The sequence below is a fragment of the Heterodontus francisci genome, chromosome 9 (assembly GCF_036365525.1).
Source record: "Heterodontus francisci isolate sHetFra1 chromosome 9, sHetFra1.hap1, whole genome shotgun sequence".
In the NCBI taxonomy this organism is placed as follows: Eukaryota; Metazoa; Chordata; class Chondrichthyes; order Heterodontiformes; family Heterodontidae; genus Heterodontus; species Heterodontus francisci.
Genome location: NC_090379.1, coordinates 62,944,317 through 62,969,038, shown reverse-complemented (window position 1 = coordinate 62,969,038; position 24,722 = coordinate 62,944,317). Strand labels below are relative to the sequence as shown.

At 43.0% G+C, this 24,722-nt stretch overlaps 1 protein-coding gene across 1 annotated transcript in view; it reads left to right on the top strand.

The window, feature by feature from the left end:
* ccdc175 (coiled-coil domain containing 175) overlaps window positions 1-24,722 on the top strand; it is a 131,088-nt gene that overhangs the window by 79,109 nt on the left and 27,257 nt on the right. Inside the window, exons 12-13 of the mRNA XM_068038154.1 lie at window positions 18,061-18,196; window positions 23,900-24,031. Coding sequence (XP_067894255.1) covers window positions 18,061-18,196; window positions 23,900-24,031 — 268 coding nt within the window. The remainder of the gene's footprint in view (window positions 1-18,060; window positions 18,197-23,899; window positions 24,032-24,722) is intronic.

The following is a 24,722-nucleotide window of genomic DNA, read 5'->3' as shown; positions in this document are numbered from 1 at the left end:
ACCACCCCCATGACAATTTGGTTGGGGTGGCTAGTGGAAAGTATATCAAGGGAATTCAGTAAGAGGCAAGGTGTTGCCATCTGTGGGCCTAGTTTCTGTGAAAGTCAGGATGTCAGTGCAATCATCCACAATAAAGTTAAGGATGACAAAGGCCTTGTTTGCAAGTGAGTGGACCTTCTGTAGGAAAATAAAAACGAGGGCAATGATTGGTGATCTGCTGGGTGCTGTGGTGGGTGGGGTGAAGGACAGGGAGAAGCTAGGTAAAATTAGCCCCGAGCTAAAAAATAGCTCTGGACTGGAAGGTCAGCAAGTGAAGAGGATAGGGCAGTCTGTATTGTAAGGATGTGGACAAGTGCCTCAATGGACCTGTGGGAGAATATCAAGAGAGGCAAAGCTGCAGGCTTATCCAAGTGGATTTCAAGCCTGAGATGGCAGCAGGAGAGTAAGAAGGCAGAAGAATAGTGATGGGTTGGAGTAAGGGTTTGGGCAACAAAGTAAATGTAAAGGTAGCGTGACTGAATGACAAGAAGGAGAAGAGACAGTAGAGATGGGCACAAAAGGGATCAAGAGAAGAAAAAATGGCTCTGGACTGGAGCAGCAGCCAAAATGTACAAGTGAATGAACAGTGAAGAAATGCAATGGCAGTGATTTGGTGAGATTAGTATTTGTTGTAAACAGAAGTCAAAGAGGAGATAAATACGAGAAAATCAAAAATTAATTACCTGAAAAAAATATTGCAAAACGTTTTGGCAGCCATGGTAGTTTCCCACATCTTCTCATAATCCTTTCCCAATATTTTAGAGAATCTTGACATGTGAAGCTTCATTGCCTGGCCCCCCCTTATCCATTCCTGCCATCCCCACCTCCCTCCCCTGTCTTCTGACTTGCTGTTTGTTTCAGGAAGGGGCAGTCTCAGTTTCAACCACAACCCAGCTATCTCTCAGCTTTAATGGCCTCCTCGTTGCAGGTTCACAGCGCTTTGACTTAGGCAGGCACAGTTCTGGACTTCACTGCTTCTGCCGTTAAACCTGGAAAACCTACATTGTGTTCCTGCACCTGGGCTTGTACTCTGACTGTGCCACTGGCTCATCCTGGACTCAGACAGGCAATTTGATAGTACAGAGATGGTTATGGAGTCAGAGGAGTTTATGCGCGCAACCGGCATCCATGTGGAAATTAACCTTGAAATGTGAATAATATTGCCAACAGGAGAGCTAAATGAAGAAAAGGAGGAACTAAGAAGAAAAGTAAAACCAGAAAATCCTGGAAATAGTCAGCAGGTCTGGCAGCATCTGTGGAGAGAGAAAAAGAGTTAATGTTTAATAAAATCTGTTCTGATGCAAGATTACAGACCTGAAACGTTAACTCTGTTTCCTTCTCCACAAATGCTGCCAGACAGGCTGACTATTTCCAGCATTTTCTGTTTTATTTCAGATTTCTGGCATCTGCTTTTGTACTGAGAAGAGAAACTTGGGGTGATCATTGTTCTTGGTGTGGGAGTAGAAATCCATAAGTGCAACAGCAGGCAAGGATTTTTTTTTAATTTGCTCATGGAATCTGAGCATCGCTGGCAAGGCCAGCATTTGTTGCTCATCCTCATTGCCCTTGAGAAGGTGGTGGTGAGCCGCCTTCTTGAATCCCTGCAGTCCATGTGGTGCAGGTACACCCACACTGCTGTTGGGAGGCACTTCCAGGATTTTGACCCAGCGACAGTGAAGGAGTGGCAATATAGTTCCAAGTCAGGATGGTGTGTGGCTTGGAGACGAACCTGTCGGGAGTGGTGTTCCCTTGCATCTGTTGCCCTTGTCCTTCTAAGTGGTAGAGGTCTCAGGTTTGGAAGGAGCCTTGGCAAGTTGATGCAGTGCATCTTGTAGATGCTACATGCTTCAGCCACTGTGCACCGGTGGGGAGTGAATATTTAAGATTGTGGATGGGGTGCCAGTCAAGCGAACTGCTCTGTCCTGGATGGTGCCGAGCTTCTTCAGTATTGTTGGTATTATTCAGTATTCAGTATTCCATCAGACTTGTGCCTTGTAAATGGTGGACAAACTCTGGGGAGGTGAGTTACTCGCTGCAGCCTTAGATCTGCTGTTGTAGCCACAGTAGTTAGTCCAGTAAAGTTTCTGGTCAATGGTAGCCCCCAAAATGTTTATAGTAGGAGATTTAGCGATGGTAATGCCATTGATCATCAAGGGGAGATGGTAAGATTCTCTCTTGTTGGAGATGGTCATTGCCTGGCACTTGTGTGGCAAGAATGTTACTTGCCACTTATCAAACCAAGCCTGACTGTTATTCAGGTCTTACTGCTTGCTGGCACGGACTGCTTCATTATCTAAGGAGTCACGAACGGTACTGAAGACTATGCAATCATTGGCAAACATTGCCGTTTCTGACCTTATCTTAGAGGGAAGGTCATTGATGAAGATGGTAGGGCTTACGACATGACCCTGAGGGATTCCTGCAGTGATGTCCTGGGGCTGGGATGGTTGGTCTCCAACAACCACAACCATCTTTTTTGGTGCTAGGTATGACTCCAACCAGTGGAGAGTTTATCCCCTGATTCCCATTGATTTTAATTTTGCTAGGGCTCCTTGATTCTGCACTCAGTCAAATGCTGCCTTGATGTGAAGGGCAATCACTCTCATCTCACTTCTGAAATTCTGTTCTTTGTCCATGTTTGGACTAAACTGTAATCAGGTCTGGAGCCAAGTGACCCTGGTGGAATCCAAACTGAGCATCGATGAGCATGTTGTTGCTGAGTAAGTGCCCTTTGGTAGCACTGTCAACAGCAACTTCCATCACTTTGCTGATAATTAAGAGTAGACTGATTGGGTGGTAATTGGTCAGATTGTATTTGTACTGCTTTTTGTGAACAGGACATACCTGACCAATTTTCCACATTGTCTGGTAGATGCCAGTATTGTAGCTGTACTGGAACAGCTTGGCTAGGGGCGTGGCTAGTTCTGGAACACAGGTCTTCAGCACTACAGCCAGGATGTTTTTCGGGCCTATAGTCTTTGCTGTGCCAGTGCCTTCAGCCATTTCTTGATATCACATGGAGTGAGTCGAATTGGCTGAAGACTGGTGTCTGTGATTCTGGGGGAATCTCAGGATGAGAAACACTCCTGCTTCTTCCAGTCGCGCAAAATAAATTATAGGTTTCTCTGCAGCTGAACCACCAACCAAAATTGTACAAAGCATTCATGGTGCCACTCCACCCAGTTGAGTCTTAAAATTGCAATCAAGCTTCAATATATGTAATAAAAGCCTGATTTGCATGCCTGCCTAACTTAGGTAAGCGCTCTGGCCAATCAGCAGGAAGCTGTTAGGAAGGTATGCCAGCAACACCATCATCTGGAACGGGGCAGCAGTCAGACACACTGTATTTAGGTCACTGACAAAATGCCTCCGCTAAGCAGGAGAGCTCAAAGCCTTCATGGAAAGAGGCAAGTCTTTCTGTTTGGTGCAGCTAAGTATCCATAATGGCGTCTTTTTTTCTTACAATGGAGCATAAATGATTTGGACTCAGGAATCAAAAGCACAATTTCAGTATTTGTGAATGACACCAGATTGAGGATATAGTTAGTATGGAGGAGGACTGTGACAAAATATAAGTAAAGTGTGAAATAGTGTTAGGAGTAATGTATTAGCATGGGTAGAGGCTTGGCTAACTAACAGGAAACAGAGTCGGGATAAATGGTTCATTTTCAGGTTGGCAAACTAATTAGTAGTGTACCATAAGGATCAGTAATGGGCCTCAACTATTTACAATCTATATGAATGACTTGGATGAAGGGACTGAATGTATTGTAGACAGATTTGCTGATGATACAAAAGTAGTTGGGAAAGCAAGTTGTGAGGAGGACGCAAAGAGTCTGCAAAGAGATCTTGATAGGTTAAATGAGTGGGCAAGAATTTGGCAGATGGAGTAAAATGTGGAAAATCGTGAGGTTATCCACTTTGGCAGGAAGAATAGAAAATCAAAATATTTAAATGGAGAGAGACAGCAGAATGCAGTTGGACAGAGAGATCTGGGTGTTCTCTTACATGAAACACAAAAAATTAGCATGCAGGTACAGCAAGTAATTGGCAAGGTAAGTGAAATGTTGGCCTTTATTGCAAGGGGGTTGGAATATAAAAATAGGGAAGTCTTGCTACACCTGTGCAGGGCGTTGATGAGACCACACCTAGAGTACAGTGTTCAGTTTTGGGTCCTTATTTAAAAAGAGATATAATTGCATTGGAGGCAGTTCAGAGAAGGTTCACTAGGTTGAATCCTGGGGTGATGGGGCTGTCTTATGAGGAAACATTGAGCAGGTTGGGCCTATACTCATTGGAGTTTAGAAGAATGAGAGGTGATCTTATTGAAGTATAAGATTCTGAGGGGGCTTGACAGGATAGATGCTGAGAGGATGTTTCCCTCCAGGATGGAATCTAGAACTAGGGGACATGGTTTCAGAATAAGGGGTCGCCCATTTAAGAGGTGAAGAGGAAGAATTTCTTCTCTCAGAGGGTCGTGAATCTTTAGAATTTTCTACAGAGAGATAAGGAAGCTGAGTCATTGAATATATTCAAGGCTGATGTATAGATTCTGGAACTATAGTGGTGTCAAGGGTTATGGGGAACAGGCAGGAAAGTGGCATTGAGGCCAAGACCAGATCAGCGATGATCTTATTGAATGGTGGAGGGTGGGAAGGCTTGAGGGACCATATGGCCCTACTCCTGCTCCTACTTTTTATGTTCTTATGTTTTGGTAGGAAGAATAAGAACATCACCTATTCAAGGGAAAATAAGAGTCTAAATGGGGTAGAGGAGCAAAGGGATTTAGGGGTACAAATTCACAAATAACTAAAAGTAGGGCCAAAGGTTGATGAGACCATGGAAGAAAGGAAACAAAGCACTGCGGGGGTGGGGGTGGTGTTCAATTCTAGAGGGAGAGAATTGCAAAGTAGAGAAGTTATGTTAAACCTCTATAGAACCTTAGTTAGACCACATTTAAAAGTGCACAGTTCTGGTCTCCATTTTATAAAAGATTGTAGAAGCACTGGAGAAGGTGCAAAAAAGAATGACAAGGATGGTACCGGGACTGTGCGAGATAACCTATCAAAGATTTGACTCTTGAAAAGAAAAGACTGAGGGTAACTTGATAGAAGTCTTTACATTATGAAAGGGTTTGATGGGGCAGATGCAGAGAAGAAGAGGGGTTCAGCAGCCCATGAGCTGAGGCGGGAGCAAAGGCGGGCGCCATTACAGAGGTGAGAGTAGGCGGTCTTGGTGATGGAAAGGATATGAGATCGGAAGCTCAGCGCAGGGTTCAATAAGATGCCATGGGTCCAAACAGTCTGTTCAGCCTCAGACAGTGGTTAGTGAGAGAAATGGAGTTGGTAGTTAGAAAACAGTTTAAGGCGGGGATCAAAAACAATGGCTTTCATGTTCTCAATATCTAATTGAAGGCAATTTCTGCTTATTCAATCCTGGCTGTCAGACAAGCAAAGTGACAAATCAGAGGCATATCAGCACATATAATCAATGCCTATAGTCTGTGGCCTTTTAAAACATATGCAAAGTAATTTTGTTTTAAAATTCAACCCTTAAACATAACTCAATCCCAAAATCCTTCCTGTGAGGGAAAAAAAATATCCTTAAGCATAGCAATTTTCGACAGCTTCTTTGGGGGCACTCAGAAATAGTTGTAACTGTTTTGCATTTTTCTACTTCAAATTCATATGCAACCAACTGTAGGTAAAATAACTGATCTGATTTGTTCTAACAGCTGTGGTATAAGGATGTAAAGGGTTAATGCTGAATACAGTAAAAGCAACCCCTCCCACTGTAAGAGTGATGATGTCATAGTCACATGAGGTTAGGCTGGAGAGAAGAAAAGAGAGCAGCACAAAGGATACAAGCTTAGGAGGCTGGATGAGAGTGTCGATAGTATTATGTAAATAATAAACAGTTCTTAGTTGACCTTATCCTGAGACTAAGATTTTATTCAGAACGTCCCGGTTACCCCAGTAAATACAACAACAACACAATATGGCGCACCGGTTAAAATGGCCAAGAAAATTTGAAAATCTCCCTACCTTGTAGAGAAATGACAGTGTAACAGCAGATCTAGTCAGGGAACTGCAATGAGCTCAGGAGCTGCTCCTTAGCCACAGATGATATGGACAGTCGGTGAGAAGGCCCTGCCGCCTCTCAGACCGCACCACAGAAGCGTAGGGGTCTGCATTGGTCCATCCAAGTCCAGCGATCGGGTCCGAGTTTCAGAACCAGGTGATGGCCCAGGGTCGTGTGAGAGATTTTGTACCGGGGGGTAGAGAAGTTGATCTCAGGTGAAGAGACGATTTGGGAGTCGGGCAGAGTCGGCAGCCATTGCTCAGTCGGACCATGGAGAGAAAGCACGGGAAAGGTTGAAAAGTGCAGGAAATCTCCAAAAGACTGCAAAAACCTCCATTCAAGCCTGCAAGATTTTAAAGCAAAGAGGAACACCCTAGAAAGCCTTACTAAAGCAAAGAAAGTAATATGGATTCAAAATTTGGAATGCCAGAAAGTTAAGATTTCGAAGGACTCAATGAGGTTCAAAATTGGTCTATTTGAAGGAAGAGGTTCCTAAGATTTAGGATTGCTTCCCAACTCCATACAAAGTCAGAAGTTGAACGATTGCAGATGACGTAATTGTGAGGCAAGCAATAAACAAGGCTTCTGATAAATTTGAAGATGTCCTTCAGACTTTTGATAAATATTTTAATCTTCGCAACAATAAAATCCTGGAAAGGGCCAAATTTAATAAACGGCACAGAAGATCTGTAGATTCGTATATTAATGATCTATACCGTTTGGCAGAGGGATACAAATACAGTGAATTAAAGGCAGAACTAATCAGACCAAATAGTTGTTGGCATAGCTAATGAATCTTTGTCAGACCTTTCGCAGTCGAAGGAGGACCTTACTCTTGAAAAGCCCATTCAGATTGTAAGACAGGCTGAAGCTCGCAAACAAAATAGGACCATTCTGTGGGCTGAAGACAAGCCATGGATGAGAAGAAGTCCAGTGATGGTACAGTTTGTGAAGCTAAAGTTTGAGAAACACTTTGTGGAAAAGAAGACACACACAGGTGAGAAGGTGCATGACACCGGGAAACTGTGCCAATGCTGTGGAGCAAGGAAGATCCACAGAAGGGAGCAGTGTCCAGCAAATAAAGCTGATTGCTTCAATTGTAAAAAGACTGGGCATTATGGGAAAATATGCCGGAGAAAAGCTTCTTCACTCAACAGTGCAAAGTTGAAGACTTTGAGAGCAGTGAATCAAGTGCTTCAATAGCCAGAAGATAAAACAACAGGAGATTTCCTAGGAAAAGTAATTGACCCAGATCAAGGTTTCTGGATGGTGGACATCTATGTAAATGGGCATCTCACGAATTTGAAACTTGACACAGGTGCTAGTGTCACAGTTCTGTCAAGACAAGAGCCGTGGTTGATGAGACATTGCCTACAACCAGCAGATACACAGTTGCATGGTCCAGACAGGACACAACAGAGAGTAAAAGACAAACTACAAAGCAACTCTACAACACAGAGGGAGACAAATCGTGGAGACTTTATATGTCTTACATAATCAAGAATTTTCCTTATTGAGTAGAAAAGCATGCTTAGACCCGTATTTGATCGGGAAGATAGACAAAGTCAAGCACACGGTAAAGAATCGCTTTCAAGCAGAATACCCGAAGCTGTTCACAGAGCTCAGAAGACTCAAAACAGAGTACAGAATCAAACTCAAGGAAGGGGCCAGGCCAGTGTCTATCTTTACGCTCAGAAAGATACCTCATTCATTATTAAGCCAAGTTTCAGACCAATTGGAAGAGAAGACAAGAATGGGTGTTATCTCTCCTGTAACACAACCAACAGAGTGGTGTTCAGACATGGTTCCTGACCCAAAACAGAACTCTGCGTATTTGTGCTGATTTAACACAGCTCAACAGAGCAGTAGCGCATGAAATTCACCAGTGTCCACAGTTGATGAGACCTTAACGAAACTCTCTCAGAGCACAATGTTTACAAAGCTCGATGCCGCCAGTAGTGGGTTTAGGTAGGTACCCCGAGATGAGATCTCAAGATTACTGACTACACTTTTTTAACACCTTTCGGGAGATTTTGTTTTAATAGGTTACCGTTTGGCACAACTCCGCACCAGAGATCTTTCAAAGGTCTATGTCTGACATCTTAGAAGGGCTGAAAGGAGTTATTTGTCACATGGATACATGATACATGGGCAGTCAGGAGAGAAATGTGACCAAAAAGCTTGAACAGTTCTAAAGAGACTTCAAGACGCAGGACTAACTCTGAATGAGAAGTTTGAATTTTCCAAGACCTCAATTCATTTCTTGGGATACATAGTGAGCAGAGAAGGCATAATGGTACATCCACAGAAGACAGGGGCCATTACAGAATTTCCTACTCCGACTACCGTTCAGCAGCTCCTGGGAATGGTAAACCAACGAGCAAAGTTTCTACCTCACTTAGCACAGATAACTGATCCACTGAGACAACTCCTCAAAAAACAGCAAGCATGGTGTTGGAATTCCCACCAGGAACAAGCATTCAGGAGAATAAGAGCGATACTTATATCACTGGACATCTTGGCACACTACAACCCTACACGACCTACGACGGTAGCGACAGATGCCTCCTCAACTGGGTTAGGGGCCGTTCTTTTTCAGGAGCAACCTGATGGTTCCAGTAGACTGATATTCTCTGCATCAAGACCTCTGTCAGACACAAAGACTCAATATGCAGTAATAGAAAAAGAAGTGCTGGCTGTTACTTGGGCATGTGAAAAAATTTCACATCATTGGATTGTGTATTGTCTTCGAGACAGGTCATAAACCTTTGGTACATTTGTTAGGTGAGATAGAGATTGCAAAGATGCCTCCTCACGTATAAAGATTCTGTCTAAGATTGCTGCAGTATACATAAGAGCCAGTATATGTCCAAGGGAAGTTGCAATCGTCAGCCGATGGCACTTTCTAGAGCGACAGTAGACCATCCAACACAGCAGGATGAGAATTTTGTATGCAAGATAGAATCATATTCCCAACATACAGCACAAAATTGACCAATGAGCATACAGAAGTTGCAGGAAATATGCCAAATCCAAGAGAGTGATGAGGACTGTAGTCGTGTAAGGAAGTATTGCATACACAGGTGGTCACAAGAACGTCCAGGTGGGAGAACAATGAAAATGTTTTATGAGTATCAGAAATACTTCACTGTTATAACCAACTTGTTAGCATACAACGACAGGCTAGTCATTCCTAATCCACTGAGATCAGAGATCTTAGATCGTTTACACCAAGGCCATTTGGGTATGACCAAGTGCAGAGCGAGGGCACAATCTTCGGTATACTGGTCTGGAATATCTAAGGATATCAAGAAAGTGATCCACAACTGTCAGACATGTGCAGTACAGCAGAATAACGTGAACCCCTGTTAACCACACAGTTTCTGACCAGACCGTGGCAAAGGTTGAGTATGGATTTATTTATGTTCGGTAGGAAGTCATACATGATCATCATTGATTACTTCTCAAGGTGGATAGAAGGCAGAAGATGGCATTGTACGATGACAGAAATGGTCATCAGAATTCTTCAAGACATCTTTGCAATGCGTGGTGTCCCTGACGAAATACTGTCTGACAATGGACCACAATTCGTGAATGAATATTTTTTCTCACTTTGTGACGAAGATGGGATTTCGACATCTCACGAGTTCGCCAAGGTACCCACAGTCGAACAGCAAGGCAGAAAAAGGTGTATAAACGATAAAGTCATGACTAAACTAGAATGAAGATCTTCCAATTTCACTTTTAATTTATAAATTTATGCCGCTGATGTGTGGATTATCACTAGCAGAACTACTGATGGACAGGAAGATAAGGACACAGCTTCCTATATTATCGAAGAACTTCCTTCCAGGATTGAATGTCTAGAACTATGAAAAAGTAAAAGACGGAGAATTCTTATAGAAGGCAACACACCCGGAATTATAATTGAAGATTTCGAGCAAGAAACTTACCTGAAAGTAAAAAATGGTCAAAGAGTTTGGATACGTGACCTGGAAAGAGAAGGTACAGTAATCCATAGACATGAGAACTACCTGTGATCGTATGTTATACACACAACTGTAAGAAGAAATAGGAGAACTATCATCCCTATTCCTTAAAAGCAACAGCCAGTCATTAATTTGGAAGATCCAGATGAAGAGGAACAAACCCAAACCGAACAGAAGGCTACACTCTGTAGTAAAGAGAAACTAAGTAAGCGACCCTTCTTCGGTCACTGATCCGAAACGTTAACTCTGCTTCTCTTTCCACAGATGCTGCCAGACCTGCTGAGTGGTTCCAGCATTTCTTGTTTTTATTTCAAATTTCCAGCATCCGCAGTATTTTGCTTTTATTTTAGTGAAGAGGAGGCGGTTGGGGCCAGGAAACTGGAAATTGTCAAAATGACATAGGGCGTCAGAAGAGTCACGGATGTAGGTGGGAAGAGACTGGACCAGGGGAGAAAAGACAGAGTCAAGATAGGAAGAAATAAGTTCAGTGGGGCAGAAACAGGCTGAAAAAATGGGTCTGCCAGGACAGTCCTGTTTGTGGATTTTGGAAAGGAGGTAGAAGCAGGCTCTCTGGGGTTGTGAGACTATGAGGTTGGAAGCTGTAGAGGGAAGATCTCTAGAGGAAATGAGGTTAATGACAGTCCTGTGGACAGTAGCTTGGTGTTCGGTGATGGGGTCATGGTCCAGGGGGAAATAGGAAGAAGTGTCTGAGAGTTCCAGTCAAACTACAACCAGGTTGGGGACAGTTGTCAAACCTCCTGACTGACTAAATCTGTGAAGTCAGAGACTTGGGGAGAGAGAGGGTCAAGTATGTAAATATGTTTGATAAAATGTTGGATAAAGACTGGGTGGGGGAGATGTAGTGTAAGGATGTAAAGAGTTAATGCTGAAGACAGTGAGAGCAACCGCTCCCACTGTAAGAGTGATGATATCATAGTCACATGAGGTTAGGCTGGAAAGAAGAGAGAGCAGCACGAAAGTTGCTGGCTTAGGAGGCTTGATGAGAGTGTAGATAGTATTATGCAAATAATAAACAGTTCTTAGTTGGCCTTATCCTGAGTCTGAGGCTTCCTCTAGAATGCCCCTGTTACGCTACTAAATACTACAACAACACAGAACAGCGTCTAGTACCACCTTCCCAATAATCTAATGATACTGACAATCTCCAATTCTATGCGAAAACTTGTGAAACCGAGGCAAGCTGGGATAAGGGTTAAAATGTTGATAATTGGAATAATAAGGATGGGAACTGACCAGATATACATTGTGAATGGAGCAAATGCATATTATTTAGTACAAAATGGTACATTAACAAATGTGTGTGACTGCGTATAGTGTGAGTTTTTATTTATCTTTTGAAACCCATATGTTACTTCTCGCTGATTATCTTTTCTCCACATATTACTCTTGTAGTAGTAGTAATGCTGGCGAAAGGCGTAATATTTTGTTACTTAATATGCTGTAGAGATCAATGGCTCTCCATGATATTGGTGTTATTGATAAGGAGAGCTCAATACCTTTGAGCTTTAGAGGATGTGACATACACATTTTATCATGATCGGATTACTGACTTGAGTCACAGTGTCCTAATTCTAGTATCCCAAATTTTGAAGTAAGGCACTATGCAGTTGCTACAAGCAGTCATCTTTAAACCAGCCCATCCTTCCCTCATGCTCAAATGCAGTGATTCTGCAGGATCTGACCATCCTAACCACAGTGCTGCTTGGTGAGTTCACCTCTGTAAGTGTACCATGAGATGGTGACTCAATAGGACTTTGCTGATGTCTGTTCAAGTAGTTTTGTGGTTTTGTGTTATAGTGCTTGAATTGTGCATTAATATTTTTACTTTTTAGTTTTGTATACATGTTATGTATGGTCAGAAGTTCTATTTTTATTCTGTGTTTTTGACAGAAGAAAGCATTAATATATAAGAAATTGAATGTCTGGAACAATTGACTTGATTTGTTTATGGTCCACTGGCCTGGTGATGTTGCATCCTGGAACATGCATCAACTTTGCAGCATGTTATCTTTCATTTTTAGAAGAGTCAGAATGATAACAAAAGTTGTTTCCAATTTTATTTCTGTTCAGGGAACAAGAAGAGATTACAGTCATTTTTGTTACATGTCCAGTGCAAGTATTGCCGGTGATGCATTTCCATGAAAGTTACATCATTTTGTTAAGCTGGTAAACAAATGAAAAAAGATTTGCAATTACTTCTTGATAATATTATAGCCCCTATTTTAACCCTGCCCACCTGACAGGAATGATGCAGGTGGGGGGGGAGAAATTAAATGGTGATCAGGTGGAACTCACTACCTGCCTGCAGCATTACCACCCCATCATTTTAACACTGGCTTTATGAGAGCATGGAGGTTGCCCAATGCAGGTAGTTGGGATGACATAAATATTGAAATGTCAGATGCTGCGACAGAATCCGGACCCTAATGTAAACTGAGCTGTGCAAGCAGCCCAGGAAAGGCCCAAGTGTGTTGTTTTTTTTTTAATTTTTGGAAGGTTTCTTTTGGCCCAGGAGGATTAAGAATGCTCCTACTGATCCAAAAAGGAAAACTTAGACCTCCTTCTCCACACCATTCTTGCTTCCACCAACTGGCCATGATGTCACTCTCGCCAGATTCAATTGAGAGACATACTTGAACCATGCAAATGAGCCCCAGAAGTTAAAGGGCGGAATTGTATCCTAGCAGTGGGGGTGTCGACGTCCAGAGAAACTGAGGCCGAGATCCCTGTGTCGCCTCTTCTATGGAAGGCCCACCGGACTTAGTGCCAATCAGGCACTTAAGTGAACAGTGGCAGGCCTTCCAAGGGATCAAGGACCCCGTCACCAGAAGTGCCATCCTTGCAGAGCTGCTGGCCAATCAAAGGCCAGCTGCTGCAGTGCCACTGCAGAGGTGGTGGCTACTGCTGCAGCTACATCTACCAGAGGCTGAGGAGCATCACTGGAAACAGGCCTAGGGTAGGTTTAGGCAGGAGGGGTCTCGTGGGTGGGGTCGTGGAGGAAGGGGGGATGGGGGTTCGGTAGCGAGGGCAGGAGGTGACCCTCACCAGGACCCCCCCTTCCAGATGTTGAGTCTCTCGTTCAGACACAGAATCACAGAATCGTTACAGTGCAGAAAGAGGCCATTTGGCCCACTATGTCCACACTGGTTCTCTGAAAGAGCAATTCCCTCAGTTCCATTCCCCCACCTACTCCCCATAACCCTGCACATTCTTCTTTTTCATATAACTGTCTAATTCCCTTTTGAATGCTTCAGTTGAACCTGCCTCCACCATTTTCTCAGGCAGCGCATGCCAGACCTTAACCACTCGGTGCGTGAAAAATATTTTCCTCATGTCACTTTTGCTTCTGTTACCAAATACTTTAAATCTGTGCCCTCTCATTCTCAATCCTTTCACGAGTGGGAACAGTTTCTCTCTATCTACTCTGTCTAGAGCCCTCATGACTTTGAATACCTCTATCAAATCACCTCTCAGCCTTCTCTTCTCCAAGGAAAACAGTCCTAATTTTTCCAATCTATCCTCATAACTGAAGTTTCTCATTCCTGGAATCATTCTCGTGAATCTTTTCTGTATTCTATCCAATGCCCTCACTTCTTTCCTAAAGTGTGGTGCCCAGAACTCGATGCAATACTCTAGCTGACGCCGAACTCATGTCTTATACAAGTTCAACATAACTTCCTTGCCCTTGTAGTCTATGCCCCTATTAATAAAGCCGAGGATACTGTATACTTTATTAACTGCTTTCTCAACCTGTCCTGCCACCTTCAGTGCACCCCCTTTAGAATTATACCCTTCATTTTATATTGTCTCTTCAAGTTCTTTCTACCAAAATGAATCACTTCACATTTCTCTGCATTGAACTTCATCTGCCACCTGTCTGCCCATTGCACCAACTTGTCTATGTCCTTTTGAAGTTCTCCACTCTCCTCCTCACAGTTCACAATACTTCCAAGTTTCATATCATCTGCAAACTTTGAAATTGTGCCCTATACACCAAGGTCTAGGTCATTAATATATATCAGGAAAAGTGAGGGTCCCAACACTGGTCCCTGGGGAACTCCACTACAAACCATCCTGCAGCCTGAAAAATATCCATTAACCACTACTCTTTGGTTCCTGTCACTCAGCCAATTTCAAATCCATGTTCCTACCATCCCTGTTATTCCATGAGCTACAAATTTTCTCACAAGTCTGTTGTGTGACACTGTATCAAACGTCTTTTGAAAGTCCATGTACACCACATCAACAGCATTGCCCTCATCAACCCTCTCTATTACCTCCTCAAAAAACCATGGAAGTTAATTAAACATGATTTTCCCTTAAGAAATCCATGCTGGCTTTCCTTAATTAACTCGCATTTGTCCATGTGACTATTGATTTTGTCCCAAATTATTTTTTCGAGAAGTTTTCCCACCACCGAAGTTAAACTGACTGCCTGTAGTTGCTGGGGTTATCTTTACACCCTTTTTTGAACAATTTTTTGCAATTCTCCAGTCCTCTGGCACCACCCCCGAGTCCAAGGAGGACCGAAAAATTATGGCCAAGGCCTCTGCAATTTCCACCCTCACTTCCCTCAGTATCCCTGGATGCGTCTCATCTAGTCATGGTGCTTTATGCAATTTAAGTACAGACAATCTATCTAATACTTTGTCTTTATCAATTTTAAACCCCTCTAGTGTCTGACTTACCTCCTCTTTCACCAATGCCTGGGTTGCATCTTCTTCCTTGGTAAAGACAGATGTAAAGTATTCATTTAATACCTCAGCTATGCCCTCTGCCTCTATGTGTAAATCCCCTTTCTGGTCCCTAATCGGCCTTACTCCTCCTTTTACCACCCTTTTAGTACCTATATGCCGATAAAAAAAACTTTGGGATTTCCTTCAATGCTAGCTGCCAGTCTTTTTTCATGCTCTCTCTTTGCTTCTTTTTGCTTTTTCACTTCCCCTCTGGACCACCTAGATTCAGCCTGGTTCTCAATAGTATATTCTGCCTGGCATCTGTCATAAGCACACTTTTTATTCTTTATCTTAAGCTCTACCTCTTTTGTCATCCAGGGAGCTCTGGATTTATTTGCTCTACTTTTCCCCTTCGAGGGAACATACCTTGACTGTGCCTGAACTATCTCTTCTTTGAAGGTAGCCATTGATCACTATCGATTTTTCTGCCAGCTTTTGACTCCAATTTATTCGCCCCAGCTCCTTTCCTACCCCATTGAAGTTGGCCTTCCCCCAGTTAATTATTCTTATGCCAGATTGCTCTTTGTCCTTTTCCATAGTCAGCCTAAGCCTTATGATACAATGATCACTATCCCCTAAATGTTCTCCCACTGATTCTTGATCCACTTGACAGACCTCACCAGTCTTATTAACCACACTCAGTGCATTCACATACATGTACATTAACCCTGATTCAGACTCTATTACTTTCTCCCTTACTCTGACCCCATCGAATAACTCACTATTCCCTTTCTTTCATGCCATCTATCTCCCCCAGTATTCTGTACACCTTGTATTCGTCTCTGATACTTGCTCCTGGTTCTCATACCCCAGACAAGTTACCAGTTTTACTTCCCTCCAATCTGAGCTCCCTCTCAGGTTCCCATCCCCCTGACGATTTAGTTTAAACCCTTCCCAACAACAATAGCAAATCTCGCTGCAAGGATATTCATCCCAGTCCTGCTAAGATGCAACCCGTCCATCTTGTACAGGTCCCACCTGCCCCAGAACCGCTCCCAATGTCTCAGAAATCTGATGCCCTCCCTCTTACACCAGTTCTCCAGCCGTGTGTTCAATCGCTCAATTCTCCTATTCCTATGCTCACTTGTACGTGGGACTGGGAGTAATCCTGAGATTACTGTTTTTGAGGTCCTACTTTTTAATCTCCTTCCTAGCTCCCTAAAATCTGCTTTCAGGACCTCATCCCTCTTCTTACCTATGTTTAGTTTAGTTTAGAGATACAGCACTGAAACAGGCCCTTCGGCCCACCGAGTCTGTGCTGACCATCAACCACCCATTTATACTAATCCTACACTAATTCCATATTCCTACCACATCCCCACCTGTCCCTATATTTCCCTACCACCTACCTATACTAGGGGCAATTTATAATGGCCAATTTACTTACCAACCTGCAAGTCTTTTGGCTTGTGGGAGGAAACCGGAGCACCTGGAGAAAACCCACGCAGACACAGGGAGAACTTGCAAACTCCACACAGGCAGTACCCAGAATTGAACCCGGGTTGTTGGAGCTGTGAGGCTGCGGTGCTAACCACTGCGCCACTGTGCCGCCCATATGTCATTGGTACCATTGTGGATCACGACCTCTGGCTGTTCCCCCTCCCCCAGAAGAATGTCCTGCAGCCACTCCGTGACATCCTTGACCCTGGCACCAGGGAGGCAACAGAATATCCTGGAATCACGTTTACAGCCGCAGAAATGCCTGTTTGTTCCCCTAACTAACGAATCCCCTATCACTATTGCTCTTCCATTCTTCTTCCTCCCCTCCCGTGCAGCTGAGCCACAAACCTGGCTCTGACTGAGGAACCATTGACATCACCAGTATCCAAAATGGAAAACTGATTAGCAAGTGAGATCATATCAGGGGACTCCTGCATTATCTGCCTGGTTCTCAGACTTCCCTATCTGCCTGCATGCTCTGAACCTACAGTGTCACCACCTCCCTAAACATGCTATCTACATAATCCTTCCCCTCGCGGATGCACAGCATTGACTCCAGCCGCTGCTCGAGTTCCGAAACCCGGAGCTCAACCTTCTGAAGCTGGTGACACTTCCTGCAGATGTATTTGTCTAGGACACGTGGTGCAGCCATGACTTCCCACATGCCACAGGCTGTACATTCCACTTGCGGAGCTGCCCTGCCATACCCTAACTTTACAGACTATTTATTATAAGTAGAATAGCTTACCAGTTACTCACCATCCAGCTCTTTCCACTGACCGAAGCAATAACCAAATACTGGAGGGTTTAAAAAGTAGGAAAAAAAGTCGTAAAATGGAGCACCTCCTCCCTGCTTCACCTAACTTGCCTCTCACCAAACTCGAATCTCCACAGTCAGCTTGCAATCTGCACACCATTTGCAGGCTGTATCCAGACCTCTATATTTATACGTTTTGAAGCTGAAACTGCAGCAACCAGATTTGACTGGACAGCTACTTAGCTATTCAGCTACTATGCAGTAACACCTGATAATCATTGCCTAAGACTGTAAGGAGCTTACTTTACTTTCTTAACCCTACTTTATCTAGATAGTAAATCCCAGTTAAATGCTAACTGGAGACCAGAATTCTTTAAAGATAACAACACCTAAAATCCCCACTCACCAAACTCAAATCTCTACACTCAGCTTTCAGTCTGCGTTCTGTTTGCCTTTTAATGAGGGAAATCTCCCCCCTACCCCAAGCCGGGAAGCAGCCCACATGGTTTTCTGTGCCCTGCTTCCCGTGTGGCAACAGGGCCATCCGCCACAAGGCCAATTGCGGCTGCGACGGGAAGAGGCGCTTAATTGGGGGTTAATTGCCCATTTGAGGGTCTCAATTGGTGGTGGGGCAGGAAGGCTGTTCACAGGCCTTCCCACCCCAGACTAAATTTTGGCAAAGGCTGGGTGGTGGCAGGAACCTCCCTCCACCACCATCCCAGCTGATTTTATGCTCTCCCTGCCTCTAAACCCACTGCCGGGGGAAGAGCATAAAATTCCCTCCAAAATGTCCCAAGCCTTGTACCACGGAGTCTGCAATGCACCCCACTTGCCCCAGATGCACCCAAGTTAAAATCAAGGCTTATTCACTCAACTGTCTATACACATGAAATTTAAATTTTGAGAAAGAATTGCACAATGTAGACTTCATTATTTAACAATCTAGTTCTTGTTACTGCACTTTCGCTTATATTGACATCTTTTGTTTAACAAATAGAGAGACTATCCTACGTAAAAGAGAAGAAATATCAAAAGAAATTATGCACGTCAAAGCAGCCACTGAGGATTACTTAACTCACTTGAGTATGCGTATGAAGGATTTGAAGAAGAAACGCGTGAAATTACTTTCAGAGGTATGAGCCCCAATTTTTCTTTGATTCATTCACGAGATATGGACTTTGCTGGCAAGGCCAGCATTTATTGCCGATTGAGAAGGTAATGGTGAGTTGCCTTCTTGAACTGCTGCAGTCCATGTGGTGATGGACTCCCACAGTGGTGTTAAGTAGGGAGTTCAAGCATTTTGACCCAGCAACAATGAAGAATGGTGATATATTTCCAGCTCAAGAAGGTGTGGGACTTGGAGGTGAATGTGGTGGCAGTGATGTTCCCATCCGTCTGCTGCCCTTGTCCTTCTAGGTGGTAGCGGTCACGGGGTTGGGAGGTGCTGTCTAGAAGCCTTGTGAGTTATTGCAGTGCCTTTTGTAAATGGTATACACTGCAGTCATGGTGGATCAGCATTCATCCAAGTGGACAGTATTGCATTGAACTCCTGGCTTATGTCTTGTAGATGGTGTAGAGGCTTTAGGGAATCAGCAAATGAATCACCCACCACAGAATACCCAGCCTCTGACCTGATCTTGTAACCATAGCATTTATGTGACTGTTGCAGTTAAGTTTCTGGTCAATGGTGATTCTCCCCCACCGCCACCCCCCACCCCCCAATGATGTTGACGTTGGAATTTTGACGATGGTAATACTGTTGAAGGTCAAGGAACCATGTTTAGACACTTACTTGTTGAAGATGGAATTCCCTGGCACTTGTGTGGTGCAAATGTTACTTACCAGTTATTAGTCCATGCCAGAATGTTGTCCAGGTTTTGCTGCATGCACACAAGGTCTGCTTCATTATCTGAGGAGTTGCGAATGTAACTGAACACCATGGAATCATCAGCGAACATCCCCATTTCTGACCTTATGATGGAGGGATGGCCATTAATGAAGCAGCTGAAGATGGTTGGGCCGAGGACAGTGACTTGAGGAACTCCTGCAACAAGTACTTGGGTTGAGTTAATTGGCCTCCAACCACCACAACCATCTTTCTTTGCTAAAAGCAAAATTCTGCAGATGCTGGAAATCTGCATTAAGAACAGAAAATGCTGGAAATACTCAGCCGGTCAGTCAGCATCTGTGGCAAGAGAAACAGAGTTGACATTTTAGGTCAATGACATTTCTTTAAGCTACGTATGACTCCAGCCAGTGTAGAGTTTCTCTCCCCTAATTCCCATTGGCTCAATTTTCCTTGGGCAGTCACTCGCACCTCACCTCTGGAATTCAGCTCTTCAGTCCATGTTTGGACCCAGGCTGTAATCAGGTCTGGAGCTGTGTGGTCCTGGCAGAACCCAAGCTGAGCATCTGAGCAATTATTGGTGAGTAAATGCCACTTGATAACACTGTTGACAACCCCTTCCATCACTTTGCTGATGATTGAGAGTAGGTTGATAGGTAATTGGCTAGATTGGATTTGTCCTGCTTTTTGTGGATAGGACATACCTGGGCAATTTTCACCTTTGTTGGGTAGATGTCAGCACTGTAGCTGTACTGAAACAGTTTGACAAGAGCCACAGGTTTCTTGCTGTATCAGGTGTGCTGAGCCCAGTTAAACGTATCTGGCTAACGATGCTCGCGAATGCTTCAACCTTGTCTTTTGCACTCACTCCATCGATGATGATGGGGCTCATGGAGTCTTCTCCCATTAGTTGTTAAATTGTCCACCACCATTCACAACTGGATGTTTTTCTATTCCTTTCATGGGATGTGGGCATTGCTGGCAAGGCCAGCATTTGTTGCCCATCCCTAATTGCTTCCGAGAAGGTGGTGATGAGCTTCCTTCTTGAACCACTATAGTCCATCTGGTGGGTGTACACCCACTGTGCTGTTAGGGAGGGAGTTCCAGACTTTTAATCCAGCGACAGTGAAGGAATGGCAATATATTTCCAAGTCAGGATGGTATGTGACTTGGAGGGGAACTTGCAGATGGTGGTGTTTCCATGCCTCTGCTCTGCTGCCCTTGTCCTTCTAGGTGGAAGAGGCCACAGGTTTGGAAGGTGTTGTTGAATAAGCCTTGGTGAGTTGCTACAATGCATCTTGTATATAGTACACACTGTTGCCACTGTGCATCGGTGGTGGAGGGTGTGAATGTTTCAGGATGGGGTACCGATCAAGCAGGCTGCTTTGTCGAGCTTCCTGAGCGTTGTTGGAGCTGCACACATTCAGCCAAGTGGAAAGTATTCCATCGTGCAGGACTGAAGGGCTTTGATCTGATCTGTTGGTTGTCGGATCACTTAGCTCTGTCTGTAGCATGCTGCTTACGGTTATTAAATATAGGGGTTAACGATGTAAGGAGGAATCACATAGAGACTTTATTCTTCTTGTGAAGAACATCCTGGTAACCATCCTTAATTTGTGTTTTAGTTTAAACCTGTCCTTATCTAAGTGTCAGGGTTTAGTTTGAGGTAGTGTTTTGTATTTGTCTTTATACTGCTTATTGTATATACAATTTTAAGGTTGTCTCTCAGTTTGCATTAAGGCTGGAAAACACATGATTCATAGAATAATAAAATGATACAGCACAGAAGGAGGCTATTCAACCCATCATGCTCATGCCTGCTCTTTGAAAGAGCTATTGAATTAGTCCCAAGCCCCTGCTTTTTCTCTATAGTACACAAAACTTTCAGGCAGTGCATTCCAGATCATAACAACTCATTGCGCAATGTTTTTTCCTCATGTCACCTCGTCTTGTTGCCAATCAACTTAATTCTGTGTCCTCTAGTTACTGACTCTTTTGCCACTGGAAACAGGTTCTCCTTATTTACTTTATGAAAACCCTTCAAGATTGCGAACACTTCTAAATAATTTCCCCTTAACCTTCTTTGCTCCAAGGAGAACAACCACAGTTCCTCTAGTCTATCCACGTAACTGAAGGTTTTCATCCCTGGTACCATTCTAATATATCTCCTCTGCACTTTCACTAGCCTTGACATGCTTGAGAAAGTGTGATATTCAGAATTGGCCACAGTACTTCAGCTGGGGCCTAACCAGTGATTTATAAAGGTATTACTTCCTTGCTTTTGTAACTCTATGTCTCTATTTATAAAACCAATGATCCCATATGTCCTTTTAACAGCCTTCTCAACTTCTATCGCCACCTTCAAAGATATGTACGCATGCACCTCCAGATTTCTCTTTCCTGCACCCCCTTTACAATTGTACCATTTAGTTCACTTTGCATTCTTGCTACTAAAATGAAATACTTCATATTTTTCTGCATTAAATTTCATCTGCCATGTGTCTGCCCACTTCACCAGTTAATGTCCTCATGAGGTCTGTTACCATCCTCCTCACTGTTTACTTCATTTCCTAGTTTTGTGTCATCTGCAGTCTCCTAAATCCAGATCAAGTCTACCACCTTCTATTACATCTAATATAGTAGTGGATAGGGAGGGTGGGCCTTACAAACACAGAGTCTTGGCATGCTTTCTGAATGGCCAATCTTGTTTTCAATCAAAAAGAAAAGGTACCTGAAGGATATGCCTTGATTTTCTGTTAGGATAAAAAAAAACAATTTTATCACATCCGTGTTCTTGTTTATTAAGTGACTGATTTCTGGTCTTCTCTAATTCTTCAAAGTCATAAAATAGTACAGCACAGAGGAAACTATTCAGCCCATCAGATCTGCACCAGCTCTTTCGAAGAGCAATCCAGCTAGTTCCGCCTTCCTGCCCTTTCCTCATATCCCTGCATTTTTTTCTCCTTCAAGTATTTATCCAGTTCCCTTTTGAAGGCTACTATTGAATCTGTATCCACCTACCATATCAGGCAGTGCATTCCTGTCGACTCGTTGCGTAAAAAAGCTTTTCCTCATGACACCACTGTCATCTGAATCATCTTATATCTGTGTCCTCTGGTTATTGACCTTCATCATTGGAAACAGTTTCTCTTTATTTCCTCCAGCTAAAACCTTCATGATTTAAACACCTTTTTCAAATCTCCACATAGCCTTCTCAGCTCCAAGGGGCGGCACAGTGGCGCAGTGGTTAGCACCGCAGCCTCACAGCTCCAGCGACCCGTGTTCAATTCTGGGTACTGCCTGTGTGGAGTTTGCAAGTTCTCCCTGTGTCTGCGTGGGTTTCCTCCGGGTGCTCCGGTTTCCTCCCACAAGCCAAAAGACTTGCAGGTTGGTAGGTAAATTGTCCATTACAAAGTGTCCCTAGTATAGGTAGGTGGTAGGGAAATATAGGAACAGGTGGGGATGTGGTAGGAATATGGGATTAGTGTAGGATTAGCATAAATGGGTGGTTGATGGTCGGCACAGACTCGGTGGGCCGAAGGGCCTGTTTCAGTGCTGTATCTCTAGATTAAAGGAGAATAACCCCAGCTTCTTCAGTCTATCCATGTAGCTGTAATCCCTATCCCTGGAACCATTCAAGTAAATATCTCTATACTCTGTAGAAACGTCTTCTATTGTCTCAGAAGCCTCTTGCTCTTTCCTAAAATGTGGTGCCCAAAAATAGACACAATACTCCAGCTGGGGCCGAACTAGTGATTTATATAAATTTAGCATAACTTCCTGGCTTTTGTATGCTATACCTCCATTTATAAAGCCCAGATCCAATATGCTTTATTAGCTGCTTTGCTAACCTGTCCTGCCACCTTCAAAGATTTGTGCACGTACACCTTCTGGTCTCCTGTCTCTTGCACTCTCTTTAAAATTGTACTATTTAGCATGTAAATTCTCTCCTCATGCTTCCTACCATAATGTATCACCTTATGCTTTCCTGCATTAAATTTAATCTGCCATGTGTCCACCGTCAGCCTATCTATGTCCTCTTGAAGTCTCTTACTAGCTTCCTCACTATTTACTACATTTCCAAAGTTTTGTATCATCTGCAAATATTGAAATTGTGCCTTCTATCAAGTCCAAATCATTAACGCATATCAGAAACAGCATGGTCCAAGTGCTCAACCTTGGAGAATGCCCACTGTATACCTCCCTCCAGTCCAAAAAATAACCATTCACCTTGACTCTCATTTCTATCCCTTAGCCAATTTTGTATCAGTGCTGCTGCTGCCCCTTTTAGCCCATGAGCTTCAAGTTTAAAAACAGTGCTAATATTGATACCTTACCAAACACCTTTTGGAAGTCCATATACACAACGTAAATTGCACTGCCTTCATCCACCCTCTTTGTCACCTCATCAAAAAACTCAATTCTAGTTTTGCTAAACTTGCTGAATGGGAAGCAGCATCAAGTTGCAGAGACGAAACAGCAGCATTTTCACACTGCTTTGCATTTAATGATAAAATGTCCTTATGTCCAGATTTCTAATCTAAGGAAGCTCCCATGCTGTAACATTCTATTTTTTTGTCTGTTTTTATGAGCTAATAGACTTGCATTAGTTTGGATGACTTTCAGCTGCATCAAGTACTGCTGTTCATTTCAATCTATGTTCTGCTTTTGGAGCATTACTTATTCTATTTAGCTATTATTTACTGTACAGTGGGCACCTGTCCAAGGTCTTGTCCCTAGCATGATTGGATTGCAGAGAGGCAAAGAATTGCTGCTGAAGCATGCTAATGGGTGTCCATGTATATTAGGCATCTGAATGACTCAAAAATGCAGTGTTTTTAATATGTTGCCAGTATGTAATTATTAATGTTTGCTTTAGAGTTTGAAGTGGATAGATTAAGTGCCTTATAAGTAAATATGTTTGTTTAGAAGACCATCGTAGTAAAAAATTAAGTACATATATTTACTGCTCGTGTATTCTTAAAACCAGATTAAGAGACTACAGCAGGAGATTAATATGTATGCTGACAAGATTTTGGCTCTTAGACGACTACTTGCAAAAGAAGAAGAAGCATTTGGCAACATAGATCAGCTTTTGTCAACAGAAGTCAAACAATTGAAAGTAATGTATAGTTTGCCTACTATTTCTCAGGCTGTGCTTTATTGATGGCTGCTGACTGCGATTTAGTCAGCAATATTCACATGTTCTAACTGAAAACTGCAACCTGGGCTTACAGACATACACAGAGCTTCACTTATAGCCATCAATTTTTAAATGTTTTGAAAGTGCACACAGGAATATCTATGTTTTAAAAACATAAAATAAATTTAATTCTATTTGATAAAGTAAAGAACAATTTTAAATTTTCTTTGGTACTACACTACAATTAAAAATCGACATAGTGTCAAATTCATGTGAGATGCCATCCCTAAGCAAGTTTCACATTGCTGAATTCCAGAGTCAGACCAGGAAACCACTGTACAGTGACAAAAATAACATTATAACTGTATCAGTAAACATTGTCTGCTATTGCTTCTAAGTGATTCAAAGGTCAAATGCATGTATCACATTTATGAAGGACTTAGTAATGTAATTGTTACTTTTTTGAACAAATTACTTTATGGGGAAAAAAGCGACCTTTTTTCAAATTAAGGTTGCATCTTTTCATTTCAATTCCTTTTTGTAAATTTTATTTGTTACCCGAAAGACACCAAGATTTTGGTGACCTTGGGTGCTTTTGAGAAAACCTGCATGAAATCATTAATCCTAAACTGAGACAGAATGAAAAGGAAGCTCCTGACATGCACACCCC